We start from the raw sequence: 20,044 nt of genomic DNA, 5'->3' as shown, positions 1-20,044 counted from the left end.
TTGTTGGTATACAACACCTCCTTCATTTTGATGCATTGGTTTTCTGGTATGGTTTGAATAGATTTTATGAGTTCTTATGTTTGAAATTTAACTCCCAGTTTCATATGTTAATAGTATTCAGAGGGGTTGAGTGGCACTGTGGGAGATAAGGCCGGGTGAGGTGTGGCTTTGTAAGACTCGAGCCTGCATGCTTGCTTTCGTGCTATGTGGTGCCTGACATGGCAGAGAGGCTGGTGAAATGGCCATATATTTTACCATACAGGCATCATTCCTTGCTTGGTAACTTCAGTTTCTGGAACTATAAGAAATAAATATACTTTCTTCATACTTATCTGTTACATGAAAGTTTGTTACAGCAACAAAAATGAACTGTCACATCTAAGAAATTATTGCCAAGCCCTATCTATGCCTTGAAGGATCCCCCTTTGTTTTCTTCTAAGAATTTTACACAGTGAAAGGGACTAGCTTCACTTTTTACATTATTCAACATCAAGTGTTGAAAAATGATTCTTTCCCTAGTATAAAATGGTCTTGGCACTCCGTCGAAATCGCCTTGTCATATATGCTAGAGCTTATTGGCAGCCTTTAAAAAAGCTCTCAAAAGCCTATTTTATTGAATGTTGAACAGAAACATATAGATAGCTAAAATTCCAACAAGTTTAAGTTTTCTAACTGCTCTATAACATCTAGAATTATATACCAGACTGGTCAGAAAAGCCACTGCCAATTAGTGCTGTCCCAGACAAACCAAGAATAGGCAGATGCATGCTCTGATGACAGAACATCAGACTGTTGGTATCTCTTACACCCAGGATGGATCCCCAACATTTTTTGAACACAGATTTTAGGATCAAATACAAGGATATTAGTTCATATAAACACTCTACACCTGATTCTTTTGTGTGTGTGTGTGTGTGTGTGTGTGTGTGTGTGTGTGTGTGTGTGTGTACAACAATATAAAATTGTAGAGGCTGACTGCAGGCCACTTGGTGAATTAGGTATACAACTAGGGTGACTATTAGTATCTAACATTGGCCTATACCAGGACAGAGGTTCTGACAGGTACAGTCACAACTGGACTAGACAGAAGACAATATTACCACACTCCCCTTGACTTCCTTCCTCTTACCCCTAGAATCTTTTGTTTGTGTTGGTCTCCTTTTAAAATCACAACTAAAAATAATACTTCTCCTTGGTGGATAAAGTTAATATAATGCCTCCATTATATCTAAAGGAGGCTCCATCTGCATATTCCAGTCAAATGAGGACTACTCATTTGATCTTTGCAATGGCTGCTATATTATGCTTTAAGTTTAAATTACTGTTCTTAAGAGATATACAGAAAAGAAATACTCTAACCTGTAAGCCTCACTTGTCCAAGGACAGATAACTTCCCAGAATGTTGGGAGCTGTTCTTGTAATTTCCTTGTTTTGTACAATTTTAATGACTCTGTTGTTCATGTGAAATAACAAACCATGTGTTTTTGCTTCTTTAAACCAGCTTGCTTGCCTATAATTGTACATCAACAGGATGTACACTTGACTGCATGGAGGTGGGGATGTGTGCTCAGTTATGTGTAGGCAGAAAGTATCTTAGGGAGATGTGTCTTGCCCCTGATAGCACAAAGGAAGTAAGTATGCAGCCTTGTGAGTTTTGCCTTTATAAGCTGCTGACTAATGTAGCTTGGAACTTTACCTTGGGAATCTCAAGTATCGAGTGTAGACCTGGCGCCGGTATCTGAATAAAGTCTCTTATTTGCTTAAAACTTGTTCATGAACAGACTAGTGAATTCCTGAACAACTCCAGAGCCCTTACAATCTCATTTGGGATTTTTCCATGTTAACATTTAAGCAGGGGTCTTGGGGAAGGAGGCCTAGGTTTCAAGGTGATCCATCTCGGCTTCACCTTTTCACTGGTTTGGAACAATGGTTTTCTACTCTAAGTGGCAGACAGAACCACAAGGACAGTTTCTACAACCTGTAGTGTAGTTTACTTAGACCTTTGGGAGGTACACCCCAAATAGCGGTTGTTTTAAATCTTTTCCCCAGTGAACTTTTTGTTCCATGGAACTGGTTGAGGACCCTGGAGCAGAGCAACAGTGCAGTCTCTAGGAGGTTCTCCTCTGAAGTTTCCAGAACTATCCCTAGCAGAGTAATAGAAGATGGTCTTGGGGCATATTGGTCTGAAGGTGGTGTTCAAGGTCACAAAAACAGAAGGAAAGTGCAGAAGTGTGTTAATGCCTTAGAATAGCCTACAGCCATTGGGACAGGGGACACAGCAGTGACATTAGGTAGGTTAGTGAGAGGTGTGTATGTGAGTGGAGGTGGGTTTCTCCCACGGTGGCAAAGTTTTTATCTGATGATTTTCCCTCAAAAACAAAACAGAAGAAAACAAGCCAACCAACCAACCAACCAAAACCTCCGTGAAACTCACCTGGCCCCAGCTGGAGAAAGCCCATTCCACACACAGCTGCTGGTTACAGGCTTGGGTGTCCACAGGCCGTTTGGACAGTTGTGTGCACATGTCATTGGACACTGGGGTGGAAATACCAGAAGCCTTCAACTTCTGACAGGTCACCCTTCGGGTCTGAACACCTCCACCACAGCTCCGAGTACAGGCAGACCAGGAAGTCACCATCCATCTAAGAAGGAGGAGGAGCATGAGAACGACTGCAGAGGGTAAGGTTGGGGTTGGGCGGGGGAATGAACCTTGCTCTCCCTAAGATTTACTCACAAAAGTGCAAAGCATCCACACAGTGTCACTGGAACTATGACCTATGTTAGCTTGCTTGCTTGTGAGATAGCGTCTCATTATGTAACAGAGTGTGGCTTTGAAGTTGAGATGCTCCTGCCTTGAGGGCTGGAGTTACAGGCATACACCAGAGTCAGGATTTTGAGATGAGGTTATATGAGTAGATCCCTACATACCTGTATCAGAGGGAGATACATATTAGAAAGAAGTGGCCGTGTGGCCAGGGAACAGGAGCTGCAGTTTTATGCAGCCACAAAGCAGGGGCTTTTAGACTGGCAAGGAGAAAATTCACCCCTAGAGTCTTCACAAATGGCCCCATGGATGCCTTGATTGCTGGCTTTCAAAATGGAGTTTTATGATGCCATTTGGACAAATTTTTCTTGCAGCCACAGGGAATTGATAAAATATGTACATTGACAAGAAAATAGCATTTTGGGGGTTGTTTGCTTTAAGTAGCCCCAAACAAGTGTAATTGCAGATTGAATTCTTTAGTCACCTACACTGCAGGGTGTCAGGGCAGGACATCTTTCTGGGCAGCCAGATCCAAAGCCTGTCACCTCTTGCCCTAGGAGATTATCTGAGTTTCACTGAGGTCAAGGTTTTGTCTGGAAATTCTTAGGTCACTCTAACCCTTGATCCAAAGTCTATGCTTTGTCTTTCAGAAACAAAGATCATCCTAGATTTCTCAGGTAATTCCTAGTTAGTCAGTGTAGACATCATCTGTCTTGGAGGGTTATATTAACTATAATTTAAGTACCTAGAGGTAAATCTGACCAAGACTAGGAGAAATGGGCTTTTCTCATAAAGCCATTCTATAACCTGGGGCTACTGTGAGGCCCTTAGTAACCATGCATGTACCCTCTTCAGTATGTGTAAACATATAATTCTCAAAGGCTGACACACATTCAGAGGCATGGCGCGTTTCAGCCAGTTTTATAAAATCTAGGAACACACCACCTTCCTGCAGCAGGACCTGCAGATGACTTCGTTTGCAACAGTTTCTGTCCTCCTTGGCCTGGGGAGGTTGACTTTATGTGGATTTCTAGGTCAAGGAAACATTGTGTTTAGGAAGCAGACACAAGGTGTTTTAAAGTCTCTGGAAGCATTGAAACTGAAGATGAGGCGGCCATTACTGTTTCAGTTGCTGAAGTAAATTAGGCTGATTAACTCTGACCATCACCAAATCAAATCGCAAGAGTTTCTGGCACGTAAAAGATCTCTTCTTCATTTCATGCAGCTTGGCAAGGGCACTCTTCCAGAGCCTTCTGTCCCTGGTGAATGTCAGGCCTGTGCTTCAATCAACTTTGATTTCTAAATATACATTTCAGGGATGTTTTCAGGAGCTGGGGCGGGAGTTTTGAGAAAGGTGAGCTACGGGCCACGTTACTATTCAGGAAGGGTATAAAAGGACATTAATCATTCCCGTGGAAACCTACCCGTCAGCAAGTCAGACTGCTGATATTAATGAGTGTGTTTCATATTTCATGGGGTCTCTCCTAGTCTCAGCTGCTCCCTGTGACTCAGCTGGCAAAACAGAAAGCAGTCGCCTGAGCGGTGTAGGAAAGTCCTACAGATAGGTCAGAAAGGGGCATTTCAGATCCTAGCCAAGTCTCCCAGGGTGCACAGCGCCATGCTGGTGCCAACTCCAAACCCATCCATTATCCTTTAGCTACTGACTGAAGACCGGGGGATATGAGCTCAGTGGGACTCATGGCTTCTTGAGGCGGAGTTACGTGTGAGAGAAAGACATGGTGGGTATCAGGGCAGCCTAAACATGGATGGTAAACGCAGGGACTAGACATCTAAAGTGAAGGCAGCTAAGGAAAAAGGGGGATGAAGTCCAACTTTAGTGAGATGCAACTATTTGTAAAACAGTAAGTTTTCCTAACTGGCAGAGGTATTTAGTTAGACAGAAAGAGGGAAGTTGGGGTGGAGCCCAGTAGTCCTTCCTTTCAACACAAAATGTTTAAAACAAGGCAGAGGTCAGGTTACTATTATGAATGGGAATTACCTCTGGCCTCACCCTGGGAAGTTATTTCTTTTTTTTAAATGTATTTTTTATTGGTTATTTTATTTATTTACTTTTCAAATGTTATCCCCCTTCCCAGTTTCCCCTCTGCAAACTCCCTATCCCATCCCCCCCCCCCCCCCCCCGCTTCTATGAGGGAACTCCCGACTCACCGCCCTGGCATTCACCTGTGCTGGGGCATCGAGCATCCATAGGACCAAGGGGAAGTTATTCCTTTTACTGATCAGACTTTCAGGACTTAAGGCCAGGTAGCCATCAGCTGGCTGAATGGTGAGTGGCTAAGTAGGGCTGAAAGCAGAGACCGCTCTGAGGATATTTCCCTCAGGGTGGACCGGTGCCTCTGGGTAGCAACAGCTCCTTGAATTCTGTCTCTTCCTACCTCATACAGTTTGACGAGCTAAAAGGCAGGGCCGGTGGTTGGGGTTAGGAAGGGTGTTCTCACCGAGAAGGACAGTCCCTCCGATTGCAGGCAACAAGCTGCACAGCAGGCCGAGGCTTCCCTGCACAGTGCTCAGGGTCAACCTCTGTGTTGTTCAGCAAACACTTGAGGCGTGGCTGATGAACACCTCTGTTACCACAAGATGCTGAGCAGGTCGCCAGTCTATCCACTGACCACCAGTAATCTGTCACAGGGGAAGAGGAGACGGTGTTACTGCCCATGCCAGTCCTTCTGGGCAAGAGGAAGGTAGATTAGGAGTGAGGCAGAAGAGAGAGCTGAGAGACATTATTACAAAAACAAGCCATCTGCCTGGGGGCGCAGGTAGGGCAGCCATGTTTCAATAAACTTGGGCAAGGCCAATGAACTCCAGGAGCCTCAGTTGACTCGTCCAGAAAATACACACAGTGTCTGTCACTTCATGACCAAGCAACGGTAGGAGAGAATTCATAAGTACTCAGCACACAGTATTTAATCAACAGCCATGGCACTTATTTTTAAACATACTTGCTCAAGTACTCTTTTTACGTTGGGTTCGTCAGACAGTGACCTTATTTTTCTAAAGAGAGGTGTACATATACCCAAGTACTTAGTCATCTTTAAAAGCGTGGATCTGAGTTGAATTTGGTTAATCTCACAAAACCCAATTTATCCAGAGAGTTCTCGTTTACATGAAGCAGTGACATGAGCTGAAGCTTGTTCTTTGGGGACTTGTGATATACTTCAGTGGGGGAGCCTGTTAAAATAAATGTGGGCTGGTATATTTGGGGTACACATTGCAAATTACTGAGGAAAGGCAACGAGGAGCCTTTTCCTGTTTGAAGAGCCAAGAGGCAGGTGGAACTTGCTCCAGCGGTAGGTGTTGGAAAGGTTAGAAACTCTCCCTCCTTCCCTGGAGTATCAGTAAGAAGAGGCCATCCTCTCACAGAGACCTCAGACTTGGAGTACAGAGCATAGCACTGTGCTTTTTAAAAAATAGTGTCACTTACAGCACAGTAAAACTGGCCTATGGAAAGAGGCCTCCATGGAGGGGCCAGCTCAGCCTCTCTGCATCCTGCTGGTGCAGTGAGACAGGCTTGCTCACCTGCTTGTATTCCTGGAAGGCTCCCTCTGGGACCCGAGCCATGCAGACAGGCTGCTCTGTCAGGTGTTTGTGGTTTTTCTCTTTTTTCTTTTTTCTTTTTTTTGCCAGCGCCAAAGGAGAGGCACCTGGAAAGCCCTTTGCTGTGACTTATGGCTGAACACCCCGGGGCCGGGCCGTGAGGCCTGCACTGCTCTCTGCAGGGCGATGGTAAATGACCAAGCTGCTTAGATCAAGGACTGCTTTTAAAGCAGAATCGGCAGAGAAGACCTGGGCTTTTAAAAACATGCCAGGTTGTGTGGTCTTTCCTAGTTAGATCAGCTTTAAGGAAACTCGTGTGGCTCTGGTAAACGGCGATGCCTGCTCTGTCCTGACTTTTCCAGGTTCAGCCCTGCTGAAGACAGTGGCAAGGTTTCACAATACAGAAACATTATCCAGAGACTATGTCACTGTGTCCTACTAGAGAATGGGTTCCCAAGTAAGTCTGCTGCTCAAAGCCTGGCAGTTTCTCACCTTGGATCACCAAAGATGCTTTCTGCACGAGTGTCCCTGCTTCATTCTGAGCCAGGCAGCTGAACTCCCCTTGAGGTCCTCCACTGAGATTTGCAACATGGAGGATCTGTCCAGCTCCCCAGATGTGGTGGGTCAACTCTGGGGCAGTGGCAATTGGCTGGCCATTTTGGAACCAGGTGATATTGGGGGTAGGGTGACCTTTGATGGGGCAGCCTAGAAAAGAGAAGACAGTAATTGGTACAGGGGAAAAACAACAACAACAAAAAAACCCCACATTCCTGGTGAGCTCATGAGTGTTTCCATGGTGCTAGGAATTGTATACATGTCATGGCCTTACTGATAGTATTTTTATTATGCTTGATTTTCCCAAGGAAAAGGGGGTGTTTTCACTCTGGACTTCTGGGAGGGTGACAATTCTTCATTCGGTTCAATAAAAATGCTTTAAGAACACAAAGGGACTATGTCTGTCCCTGCCTCTACACTACCCTTCTAAAACAATGGCACAGTTGGTATTGATTCATTGAAAAGTCTCTTCCCATTAGCTTTTCCACTCATTCACAGATTCATTTATGAAGGAAGTTTTTCTTCAAATGTTGGGGGGAGGAACTCTGCAACATTCTTAAGTAAGACATAAGAATCAAATTTTTACCAATTAAAATCTAATTCCTGTCCTGTTCCTTTGTATTATTTTTGAAGTAACAGATTTTCAGCAGACACTAGGAAAATAGCCTTGTACATTGGCCTCATTGAAGAGTCATGGTCTTTTGATAACTCTTAAGCCAGCATGGATTGGACATGTGCAACCCTACTCTATGTAGTTACAATATAGCTTGAAGTGTTAGAATTCTAACACATTAAACTTGACACATTGTGACATTGGGGAAATGGTTGCCACTGTGAGGAGAAGATGCGTCCTCTGACTTTGGAGCACTTGCTGCATTTGCAGTTTGTAATCCCCAGTGGCTTAGCCTCTGAGTTACTTTGAAGCTCACAGTGCATGTCAATCATTAAGCTGAGAAGTGAGGTTTTCCTTCAGTTCAGTCAGACAAGTATCTGCTTGGCACCTACAGTTCTGGGGATTGTGAAGGTAGTTGGGACCACTTCCTCTCTTCCAAGAAGATCCAGGCTTGTAAGGAATTAAAAAGACAAAGTGACAGGGTGACTACTTGGATGTAGGAAAGGGACCCGTGTGACTACACAGGGGAGATAGAGAGGACAGTATGTGGGCAAATAAGAGCCAAGTGCAGTGAGACAGACAGACACGTTCTGCAAACAGATTTGACTAGTTGTCCACAGAAGTACCCCAGTCAGAATATTTTAACACCTATAAATCTTATCTAAAAGAAAAGCTGGGAAGAGGTGGGGGAAGCAGCAGGCAGGGGCACACATGTCGGCATGGCAGAGCGGTGCTTCACACAGCATTCACGGCAGCTTTATTTATGCATTCACAAGTATCCATAATCCGTGTTCACACTAATCAATTCATCGTATTTCAGGAAAAATTTTCCTTATTCCTCGGGTTGCTTTTCCTATAGTCTGTTTGACTCTTTTCAACAAGTTAAAAACACTTGCTGGACCAGCCCGTTTTCTGCAAGTATCTTCTAAATGGTTTCTCATGTTTATTTATTAGGAGTGTGAGAGTTCGCCTGCATAAATGCATGTGTACCAGGTGTACCCCAGGAAGTTGGAAGAGGGTGGCTGATTCCCTGGAACTGGAGTAAATGAATGCATGTGAGCTCCCGTGTGGATGTCGGGAACTAACCCTGGCCCCTGTAAGAGTAGCCAGTGCTCTCCATCACGGAGTCATCCATTTCTCCAGCCCCTTTCCTAAAAGTCTTACAACTTAAAAACTCCACTGAGCCAGGGACAACCTTCATCCTGCTACTCTTGGTTCTGAGGATCTTGACTTGGCTGCTCTCTAGGGAGAGTGTGTGCACCCCCTCCTGTCTGCCTGCTTCTTCCTCAGAGCTAATCAAGTCAGGAATTACAGATGGAATGCTGCTTGGGTAAGAGGCATAAGAGCTTCTAGTTCTATTCAGGGAATAATAGAAAGGAGACTGAGGGCACAGCACAGAAAGGTCTGTTCCTTCTCCCCCACCCCCATCCTGCTAATGAGGGTGTGTACAGCCAGTCAGCTATTCTGTTGGCTTTCTGCTCAGGGAAGAAAAGGACAAGAACGCTTAAGGAGGCCAGTGCCATAGAGGTTTGTAGCAAGTTTAGCCCTGAGCCTAGCAGGCGGGGAATATTGACAGACCAGGCTGGATTGTCTTCTGTATACTAGGACTCGAAACAGGAATGTGTTTCTGGGTTAATTTCTGCAGGCGAGGGCACAGTGAAGGGGACTAACTCTAGGTGTCTGCTCCATGTGGACCTGGTCCCTGGGCCTAAGTGGTTGGTTGGCTGGCTGGGTGAACGTGGGTGAGTGCTGGTGAAAAATGAGAGAATCTCTCCCTGAAGTTCATCTAGGACTGTAAGGAGTCCCAGATGAACACAGCAGAGGTGTGGGTGCTTGAGGTCTCTGTTACAGGTTGTGGATACACACCCTAACTAAAAACGTTCCTAAAGTACCTTCGCCCTCCTAAAGCCATGGCGCGTTTGCCACATAGACGACTGGGTCAGGATGGTGACCCACACATAGAGCATTTTTAATGTGTGAGATTATTCATCTTGAATTGAAAAACTCTTGGGAAAGTTTATCTTTGGTATACTTTTCTATGAGAGGAACCAAAAATCCATGCATTCTAACCAAAGTAAATGAACATTGCCCATCACCTGCCCTTCCCATCTTTTAGAGCTTATGACTGTACACACACATACCTCCTTTACATGTCCTTTATACGCAGAAGTAGTGTTCTTAGTGCGCATGTAGTGCAGGCCCCTGAGCTTTTATGTCCATATTTGTGTGTGTGTGTGTGTGTGTGTGTGTGTGTGTGTGTGTGTGTGTGTACCATGGTCTCTGAGGACTGCCAGCAGCAACAGTCAAAATAAGGGTCTAACATGAATTCCCACTGCGTATGTTCCCAATGACTAATTATCCATGTTTCATTGCTAATGAGAAAACCCGACTTGTAACAGGGTTCCCCTCTGTCATGGATATTTCTCATTTGTTAAAGTAGAAGACATATCAATCATTTCTTTTCACTCTCTTTCTCTCTGTGCCATTTACAAGGACATCCAAAACTGTGCTCCATAGTCCACGCCTCCAACAAGGCCAAACAATAACTTCCAAATCCCAATTCCCGCCTTGGTGAGAAGTTAGTAGTGTTTAATGCAGGGGGTGTGAGGGGGGCTGGACACCTCTCCCCTGCATGTTCCATAAGTGCCAGTCTCCCAGCTTTCAAGCCCAGTGCCTTCCGGAGGAAATGGATGGTCAGAGGGACTGACAGCCATTCTGTAGGCCTTAGCTGTGAAAGAACCAGGGTTATGAGATTGCTGAGGGGAAGCAATATTTGGGAAAGCTGCCTAGTGAACAAGAGTTCTGGCATTAGAAAGTCTCCCTCTATTAACCCTTAACCAGAGGAAGAAAACACCGACTTTAGGCTTCATTCTGGGCCCACTGTGGTTCTCATCATCATCATCCTCTTCTTCCTCCAACACACTGTACAGCGAACAATGCTTAGCATGAAAATTTATATATATATGAAATCCTTATTTCTGATTATTCTCACCCATGTCTCCTCCTAATAATATCTGTAACATCCCTGTGCCCAGTAGGAAGCAGAGAAAAGCCCAAAAGAGTATTTGAGTCTAGGAAGCATGTGTCCAAGTCCAAGGGAGTCCACATATGGCAGAGTCAGTGGGTTCCAGCAAGCCTAGGAATTCCATCCAGCTGACACTAGCTCACTGACTTTCATTAGTTCTGCACCCTGATTTTTACATTGGTTCTTAGAACTCTCATAGCCTATCTCAGGGAGACAGCCCAGGTTTGATAGGTGAGGGAAACACTGGGATAGAGAAGTGGGTTGGCCTGGTGGCCCTGGCTTCCTTGGATGCTGTGTATACAGGAGATGCTAGGGACCCTAAAGCAATGTGGTAAGGCTACCTTTGAGGGACTGAGCTCACACTGATCATTATTCGGTAGACTTTTGTTGTTGCTGTTGATTTAATGGGCTGAAAACCACCAGGAGCTTTGGCAAGCAGCTTAGTCTGTGGGCTCCTTTGGAGGTCAGATCAAGCCAACTCCAGATTCATTAGCTGTCTGTCACTTGAGTGAGCCACATATCCGGAGTTCATTTTTGTTGAGTTCTGAGCAGTAATGAGGAGAAGTAAGGTTTCAGAGCACATGTTCCTGCCCACCCCCCTCCAGATAAAAACTAAAATAAGAAAAAAAAGTAGCTTAGGTTGATCTATCAATTACACAGAGCACAGACCATAGCTGGGCTTCAGGAGCTCATGAAGAGGAAAGCTTTGAAGGTGGGAATGTACAGTCTGGAGAAGGAGGGGAAGGAGGAGGAGGAGGAAAAGGAAGAGGAAGAGGAGGAAGAAGGAGGAGAAAACAGTGCATTGGGAAATTCGACTTATTTCACTGCAATCTGAAGAAAAGAAAGGCTGTGGCAGGTTGGGACATGCTGTGTAAAAATATTAAAGACGTGGCATTATTACTTCATGAGCTGGCTCCAGGCCTGTCAGCATTTTCATTATAACCCTGTGTTTTTCACGGAGTTAGAACGTTACTATAAAAATGATGTGTGTTGGGATGAAACTTGGCACTCGGTATAGTCAGTCTGGAAGTCCTTTCCTTAATTTAATTTTACAAAACTGGAAAACACTTGCTCGGTACTTTAAAATTTATAGAAGCCTCTCTGGTCCACCAGTGGTCTGAGCTGGTGTGGGGGCCCAGGCTAGGGCCATGGGGTGACCAACCAAAGCAGGCAAACTGTTCCACTGCCTCTTCTGGTCCTGCTTTTTTTTTTTTTTCCAACATGGGTCCCCCTGGGCAACAAGTATGGTCTCTAAAATAGCATAGAGTGAGTAGGACCTGGCACCAGGCAGTGGGCTGGGAGAAATGATTAATTTATATTGGAAAACCCCAGTTCCTGACTCCCCATTTGTCAGCTGGACCCCAGAAGGCCATAGAAGAAGACAAGCAACTTTAATTTTCACTCAGATTTCTGGGACCTCCCAATAAGCTGGTCAAACAACCAGGCTAAGACTATTCCCATGCACATTTGCCCAAAGAAAACGAACTTTAAAACATTCCTGGAAAAAATGGAACTACACAAGCCCTTTTTCCATTCCCCAAATGTCTTCCTACCCCTAAGGGCAAGCTTTGGGTTTCCATTAGCAGGGGAGGTACGGATGTCTCCCATACTCTTGGGCATCTGGAGGAAGAACTTGATATATTTCTCAGCATGAAAAGTAGCTCTGTCCAGATTTATAACTTGATGGAAGCCTTGGCTTCTCCGTGATGGTTTAGGTCCTGCTGGCCGATTGTTTTTATGTATATACCCTAGCATAGTATCTATATCCTTACAGGTAAAGAAGGTGAGATCCTGATGTCTGAGACACAGGCATGCTCAGTGTTGACCATGAACACAGGACTTCTTTGTTTAAGGTAGAGTTTGGTGGTGATGAAGATCTCAGCAATTCGGGGCTGCCTGGGCCTCGCTTCATTAGGGGGAGTGGGGAGAGTATAGGAGGATGCAAGGTCACGAAAATCAGCTCAATTTTTAAAGTTCACGTTAAAAATGTTTGGGATTTAACTTATCATAAGTGGATAATACATAGAACTCCCCTGGGTCCCTCTCTGCCAGTAGGCTCTTGGCATAAAGCTCACCTCTTAAAAATCACATCAGCATTTTTAAAAAGTTTCAACTTTCTGGGTTTATAAATCCCTTGGTTGACTTTACCTTCAGGCTGCTGGCAGGTGCTCCCAGGATGGCTCCAGGGACGCCTGGCTACCAGCTGTGTGGGGCCCAGGGAGGAGTCTCAGTGCACTGACCAGAGGCCTGTCCATGAGTCCCCACATGTGGATCACACGGGGCCACTCTACTTAGTCAGAGAGCTCTTCTGTCTACGTCTGCCATTCCCAAGTCACACTCTGTAAGGAAGGAGGCTGGGGTTTCATGTCCGATTGGAAATGAGTCATCACTTCAGGACCACGGGAGTATCCCTGAGGTGCATCTACCACAACTCGGAAATAGCAGCCTTAGGGTAAAAGCTATTGACCCTAGGCAGTGTGCATACCTCTCCTGAGCAAAGCAGCACTCACTCTAGCCGATGGGGAAGTCAGCTAAGAAATACCAGGATAGGCTATGGGGAGAAGACGCAAGTCTGCAGCTTTCCAGAATTAACATGTTTTCATGCACTCAGGTTAGGTTTGGCTCTGAGAGCCCTTGCAAAAGAAAGAAAAAACCCAGACACACACACACACACACACACACACACACACACACACACACACGGAACCTTCGCTTAGAGCCCTGTATACACCCCATTTCGATTCATTTCTATTGAACCAAAGCCACAGAACGGCAGCGGAGATGAAGAATGGCTAATATTCATAGCAGGTATCCTGAGAGGCTGCACTGGGGTTCACTGGCAGGGCACAGGAAGGAGCAACTGCTGAGGAGGAATTCCAGAGTGCGGTGGAGGGGCGGGGCTGCTGGGGCAACGTGAAGACCTTTGCTGAATTTATTATTTGCACATAAGCCTCCTGGGTCCTGAGGCTGAGAAAATAAGCAGCAATGTGAGTGAAGAGAATAAAGATGAGAGAGAGAGAGAGAGAGAGAGAGAGAGAGAGAGAGAGAGAGACAGAGACAGAGAGAGAGACAGAGAGAGAGACAGAGAGAGAGACAGAGAGAGAGACAGAGAGAGAGACAGAGAGAGAGACAGAGAGAGAGAGAAAGAAACAGGCAAGCTGGAGGGAGGGATAAGAGCCACAGGAAGGTTCTGGAAGAATGACGATGGAAGTCTGAGGGCAACTGTGTGGAAGGATGCTGCTGGCTGACAGCTGCTGTTTAGTAACACATCTGGCAGGTGATGTCTGGCCTCTGGCAGGCAGCTTGTGTGTGGGTTTTCAGGGACTCATAAATAGAGATATCTTAAGGTCAGAAACCCACTGCCCACATTGGGAAGTCCATGGCAGCCACTGGATAGGCATGTGACAAGCCTGATGGTGGCTGGGGCTGCAGAGGTTGTGGTTAGCGCTGCTCTGGCTCCTAAGCCACTTTGGGTGGCTCTTGGTTCTACCATGGGGCTAGAAAACCCCCAGATTCCCTCGGGGCAATGAGCGGGCTTCCTGAAGGCATAAGGACACATAGCCCAGTTCAGATTCTCCGTGCAAATTCAGACTTTTAAAGGGCCACTTGGAATTAGAGGCCCTAGAACCAATGCTACCTTCTTAGAGAAGATGGAATTTGGGGCAGTCTAGGCCTAGGAGATGCGAAGTCCATACTGTCTAGATGGAAGCAGGAAACTTTTGAGTTAAATTTTCCTCCTTCTGGCATCTTTGTTCTCTGGAACATTCTCATCATGAGGCCGAGTTCTGGAGTGGGAATTTATTTAAAAAGGGTTGTGCAGCTGGTCTCTGGGTAAGAATTTGGTGTCAGGTCCAAATTCTAATAGTGAGACAGCAGCCAGTATTCCTCCGGAGCCTGTGAAGCCAGTTTCCTTATCACTGGCAGGGATATGACTGGGAATGGCTACTTGTGGTGACCGTTGGCACTCCAAAGTGCATGTTGTCCTCTAGGCTCCCTCAGCTACCACAAGTATCTAACTCTTCCCACCTCCTCCTCTCCTGTAAACCTCTCCAGCTCAGGAGCTTCCTGCCCCTAAGCTCCTCACTTCTCCTTACAACCCTGCTATTTCAGCCATCTTCTCTCCTTTGTTCCCTCTCGTCTTCCTTTCTTCCTCCTTTCTCTGTCTTTGTCTCTTGCTGCTATCCCCGCCCCATCTCTTCTCCTAGCCAGGCCCAGTCTGCTGGCCATATTCAATCTATTACTCCTCCTCCTCCTCCTCTTCCTCCTCCTCCTCCTCCTCCTCCTCCTCCTCCTCTACGCACACACACACACACACACACACACACACAATTTTCTTAACATTTTACTATTAAATCTCTCTAAAGACCAAATACTGGAAATCCTAGATAATATATCCAGGAAAACCACTTTTTCCTACAGTTAAGAGATTTCCTCTTCTCAAATGTATTTTTGGGTTTTGATGGTGGGAGAAAGGGTGAAGGGCAAGGTTCTGAAATGACAAGTGTTTACAATAAGATGTTTGTATGTTGTAATCTGACTGCCAAAAACTGTGATTAAAACCTGAGGAGTAGGTTAGTGTCACAGCTGCTGGTAGGAAAGCCAAGAGAGAGGGTAGATAGACAGTGAAAGCAACCATCGCTGCTATTTAAATGAATCAGCAGGGCTGCACCGAAATACAGCTTCATTTCTAAAGAGGTGGCAGTCGAGAAGCTGTAGTCTAGGACATGAGATCACTAGGGTTTCTATGCTGAGAACAAATGGTCCAGTAAAACCACTAAACGCCTGTGCAGTACATATTCTTACCTCCAAAGAAAACAGCCATTTTTACCAGAGAAAGAATTCGATACCTCTTTTCCTAGTTAAACGTTTCATTTTGCTGCTTTAAAAAATACCAGTGAAAGTTCTTTATGGATTAAAAGTTCAAAAAAAAATAACAATCAAGAAACCCCTCAGTTCCCACTACTCAGAAATAGACACCTCTGTATACTGTCGTCCTTTCCAACCCCACAGTCTTCCCATCCACACATAAGAGATCTACCCCATCCCTCAGAAGTGCTAAGGGTAATTTCTTAGCAGTTTTGTCCATATGTACTGATGGCTCTTACATCATCGCAAGGAGCACTGCTGGATTAATGAGCATCACTTAAGAATATTGATATGACAACTTATCGCCAAGAAACGTGATGCTAATGTATGTTTTGGGCAACAAAGCATGATCGTTAGTATGTTACTCTATTCTATTCTTAAATACTATGTCAACAGGCAAAACAGTGGCTTCCATCTTTGAAAGTTCATATCCCAATCCTGGCCATCTATCAACATGCTACTCTATCTACATGCTACTTTATAGATATGATAAAAAAGAACCTCGACTAGAGCGATTATTCTAGAATATCACACAATCAAAGGGGCACTTAAAAGAAGGGATCAGAGGAAGTGTTAGAGAACTTGTGATACTCTCTGTCATCCTTAAAGACTGAACAACTGTCGCAGCCAAAGAACAGAGGTAGCTTCTAGAAACTGATAAAGGCAAGGGGATAGATGTCCCTTTAGAGCTTCTAAAAGCTTCTGGACCAACCTTGATTTCAGCCTATTTATGTCTGTTTTGAATTTCTCTCCTCCACAACTAAAACTGCATTTGTGCTGCTGTGTTATACCATGAAGCCTGTGGTATTTTGTTATGGCATCAATTGTCAATAAACATAAAATTTGTATTTTTCATCTTTATAAATTTCCTACCTGACAAATAATACTTCCCTTTTATCTGCTTTATTTTGATTTCAGGAAGATTGGGTCTTCTGTTAACCCTTCCTACAAGTCAGTTGGTAAATATTGATGGATCACAGATCTCTTAGAGAGTCTGAAGAAATCTATACTCTTATGAGAAAGGAAAAAAAGCATTTTCATGCACATTTGGGGCTTACCTCAAGTTCCTGGTCCTAGGCTAAGACTCCACATGTAGACAGCAGCCTTAGAAAAGGCACCACCACCATTCTCTCACTCAGAGTGAGAAGTATACCATGCAGGAGTACTTCCTAGGTGATGGATAAGATGCTGCCTGCCCAGGGCTTACACCTCCAACACCCTCTCTCCTTGCTCTCTACCTTTTTACTTCTTAGCTCCTGAGTCTGGAGTCAATCTGTTGTCTGTCTCCCACCAGAAATTTCATAACATTTCCCCTTTCTTTTTAAAAAATTCAATCCAAAACTCAGTATATGAGGCTAACTGAAGCCAAGCAGAGATGGGGAAGGTCATGATAGTTGAGGATGGGGTGGTGAGTCTGAGCAGTGAAGACTGAAGTCACATAAAGGACGTTGCTGTGGTTTGACTCACATGCTAGCACATGTGATGTTTGGAGGTGACACCTAGGATCAGAAGAACAGAATCCTTATCAATGCATTAGTGTTTTCTCACAGGAGCAACTTAGAAGTAAGGGTCTGGCATCTTCTCTGCATATAGCTCAACCTGTTCAGGCAGAAAGATATCCTAATTAAGAGCTGAGAAGATGCACATGGTATGCTCTTGGGCTGTTAGCCCCAGAACCACAACTCTCTACCCCTGAAGTCTTCCTAGAATTACTGATCTCTCTCTTTTTTATTGCAATAGAAAGTGGATTAAGATCCTCATGGTGGTGGTTTGGTGGATGCAAATGGGACGAGGATGGTGTCCGGGTGAGGACAAGACAGTAGTGAGAGGAGATTGCCTATGGAGAGAGGGCTTGATCAAATTAGTAAATATGTTAAAAAGAGTAGAAGCCATAGGCACGCAAATACAGAAAGAGGAAATAGAAACTAAATTCTATAGTATTGTGTCAGAATTGGTGACATGAGGGAGAACTCATGGTTCATTATATAGATAAATATACAAACAGTGTGTATAACTCTGTGTATACATGCTTATATACACTGCCAACAGTGACACCCAGAAGCCACTCCTAGACCTATTCTCTAGGTCAGAAGTAGAGAAAGTTTGAGATGAACCTAGATCATCTTACTGGGCTAGGACATAATGAAGTTCTCAGAGAATGACACAGCAATGTCAGAAAGATACATTTTAAACTCTCACTGGCTGCATTTTGGAATTTATGTCAAAATAAAAAAGGACAGTAAAGGATGATAGCTCTCTGGATGGCAGGAATCCATCCACGAGTTATACAAATATAAATGAATGACTTTTAAGCCTGTCGTACAACAGAATATTTACTACCACTTTAAAGTACCTCCCTATAAATATCACTAATGATAAAAGAAACTGAAAAACTTTACCAAGGAAAACCCAGCAGACATTTTATCAAGTGACTGGGACTCACGTCAGCCAAGAGGGCATCACTGCTATCATAATCCTGTGACTGGGTGTAAGGAAGTGAATCAGTGCCAGGCACTTGTTTTGTTCCTGCCAGACATTCACAGCCTGAATCTAATCATGAGGTGACATCGTGAGACACATCTGAATTGAAGGATAGACTATATGACACTAAGCCCGTGCCTTTTAGAAGTCAAGGAAGTCCACCTAATTGAGAGACAGAAGTTAAATGCAATGTATGGTCCATGTTTGGATGCTTTTACTGTAAGGATGCTACTGACCCAGCTAGCAAACCTTGGAGGAATCTGTACTGGGTAATGGAGTCAGAAACTTACTCTCAAATGGACTAAGTATTATTATTAGTATTAGTATTATCCTGTAAAGATGTATATAAAATTGAGACTGCTTCACAACAAAAGCCCATTAAAGAAAAAGTGTTTTATATATGAGAACTCATGGAAGACCATTAGTGAAAGTGCAGCCTCAGTTTTAATTGATGGCCTAGGACCGAAGGGGTCATGCCAATGATTTGAGGTTTGGCACCATGAAGAGAGCCCATGAGAGGCTATTGGTGAAGCCTAGTTGCAGTGGAAGACCCCAGTGGTTAGAGATGCCAGTATGCTGGGATGATCACTAAGACCAGAAGCAGCTGTGGAGTGGACCAAACTGAGCTTAGAGTGCTGCAGAGGGCAGAGCTGGAGAAGTGACACCAGCCCTTTGGAGAAGCCCAGAGGTGATGTTTGGATCCCAGACATTGAAACAAGAAGCAGTAGCATTGAAGTTGCCTTGGAGACTCCAAGATTTTTGAGATGCCAGAGCCATAAGCTATCTCCTGAGAGTGCTGCTAACAGGGAGTGGATTCACCCCAGGAAAAGAAGTTTGTTGCCATCAGCAAAGATGAAAAAGGTATTGGAGATCTGAAGACAGATTTGATATCAGACATGGAGATGCAGAGTTTGGAGTTTGCCCACCTGCTTTTCTACCTTGATTCAGGGATCACAGTTAAGTGACTGGATAGACCTCAGAAGAGACTTTGAACTTTGGACTTTTAACTGTTTTGAAACTGCTATAGATTATGGGGACTTTGGAATTTGGATTAAACGTACTTTTAAATTTTGCTATGGCTAGATATGGGCCCCATACACTCATGGGGTTGAACAAGCCAATGGGGGTCAGGGAGTAGAATGTGATATGTGTATATGCTTGACTCAGGAGGTGGCATTGTTGGAGTGGGTGTGGTCTTGGGGATGTGGGCTTTAATACCCTTGACCTAGCCACCTGAGGAGCAGTATTTTGCTAGCAGCCTTCAGATGAAGATGTAGAACTCTCACCTCTTCTTGCACCATGCCTGCCTGGAGGCTGCCATATTCTCACTTTGATGACTAGGCCTGTGAACCTGAAATCCAAATCCTATTAAATGTTATCCTTATAAGAGTAAAAAACCAAAAAAATTAAAAACAATTCATAAGAACATGCGGGAGGGGAACATAAAGTCAGCTGTCTCTGCCCATCTTGGGTGTGAGTGCTGGCTGCTACAGAATATAGTCACCAAGCAACAGAGCTGCTAACATCCCCCAAACAGGCTATGGGCTTAGTGTTCATGGTGCTCACATGCATGCATGATTTCCCAACATGGTTCCTTTCTTTCTCTGCCCAGGGTTTGCTCTGAAGACAGATGTCTCTTCTGTCCCTCAGATCTTACAGACAGTTCAGTGGCCGGGAGAGAATGCCTTTACTTCACTCCGATGCTGATGACTTCTTTGCCAACTCTAACAAGTCTTTATTAAAGTTGAACATAATTAGATTGTCTGGTGGCTCTGCTGATCACAAAATTAAGAATTCTTTGGAGCAATGACCAAATTGTAATTGTCTGAACAATGTTCTACTCTCTAGGCCTATAGCAGGGTGAGCGCATGATGAGCCTTGAATAATTTCTTCTGCCAGGAAGTCATGATGTTCTCAAGGCATGGATGTGACAGGGATCTAGGAATTACTGGCTGCATCTGGGATTATCCTTTTCAAACAACAAAATAAATAAAAGAGCAAAGGCAGCCCTCTGGATGGCAGGAATCCTTGGATTGTGGAAATATAAGCACATTTTATGTCCACTCCAAAATGGAACACTTATTCCTTGGTACGTCTGGGAGGACAGTTTCTAGACCCCCTTGGGTGCTGAAAACGGAGAATGTCTAAGTCTCTGTATAAAGTGGCACAATATCAACAGGTAATG

The 20,044-nt window shown here is 44.6% G+C and overlaps 1 protein-coding gene across 4 annotated transcripts in view; it reads right to left on the bottom strand.

Annotated features, from left to right (window-relative positions):
- The window catches only part of Adamtsl1 (ADAMTS-like 1), a 398,736-nt gene that overhangs the window by 7,588 nt on the left and 371,104 nt on the right, over positions 1–20,044 (bottom strand). For all 4 annotated transcript variants that reach the window (XM_087549776.1, XM_087549775.1, NM_001431177.1 and 1 more), the window contains 3 exon segments: positions 6,812–7,024; positions 5,224–5,404; positions 2,435–2,642 (listed from right to left, as the gene is read on the bottom strand). In XM_087549776.1, the coding sequence (XP_087405902.1) occupies positions 2,435–2,642; positions 5,224–5,404; positions 6,812–7,024 (602 nt within the window).

This window comes from Rattus norvegicus, chromosome 5 (assembly GCF_021556685.1).
Source record: "Rattus norvegicus strain SHRSP/BbbUtx chromosome 5, alternate assembly SHRSP_T2T, whole genome shotgun sequence".
In the NCBI taxonomy this organism is placed as follows: Eukaryota; Metazoa; Chordata; class Mammalia; order Rodentia; family Muridae; genus Rattus; species Rattus norvegicus.
The sequence above is the reverse complement of the archived record's forward strand: the minus strand, read 5'-3'. Positions and strand labels throughout refer to the sequence as shown.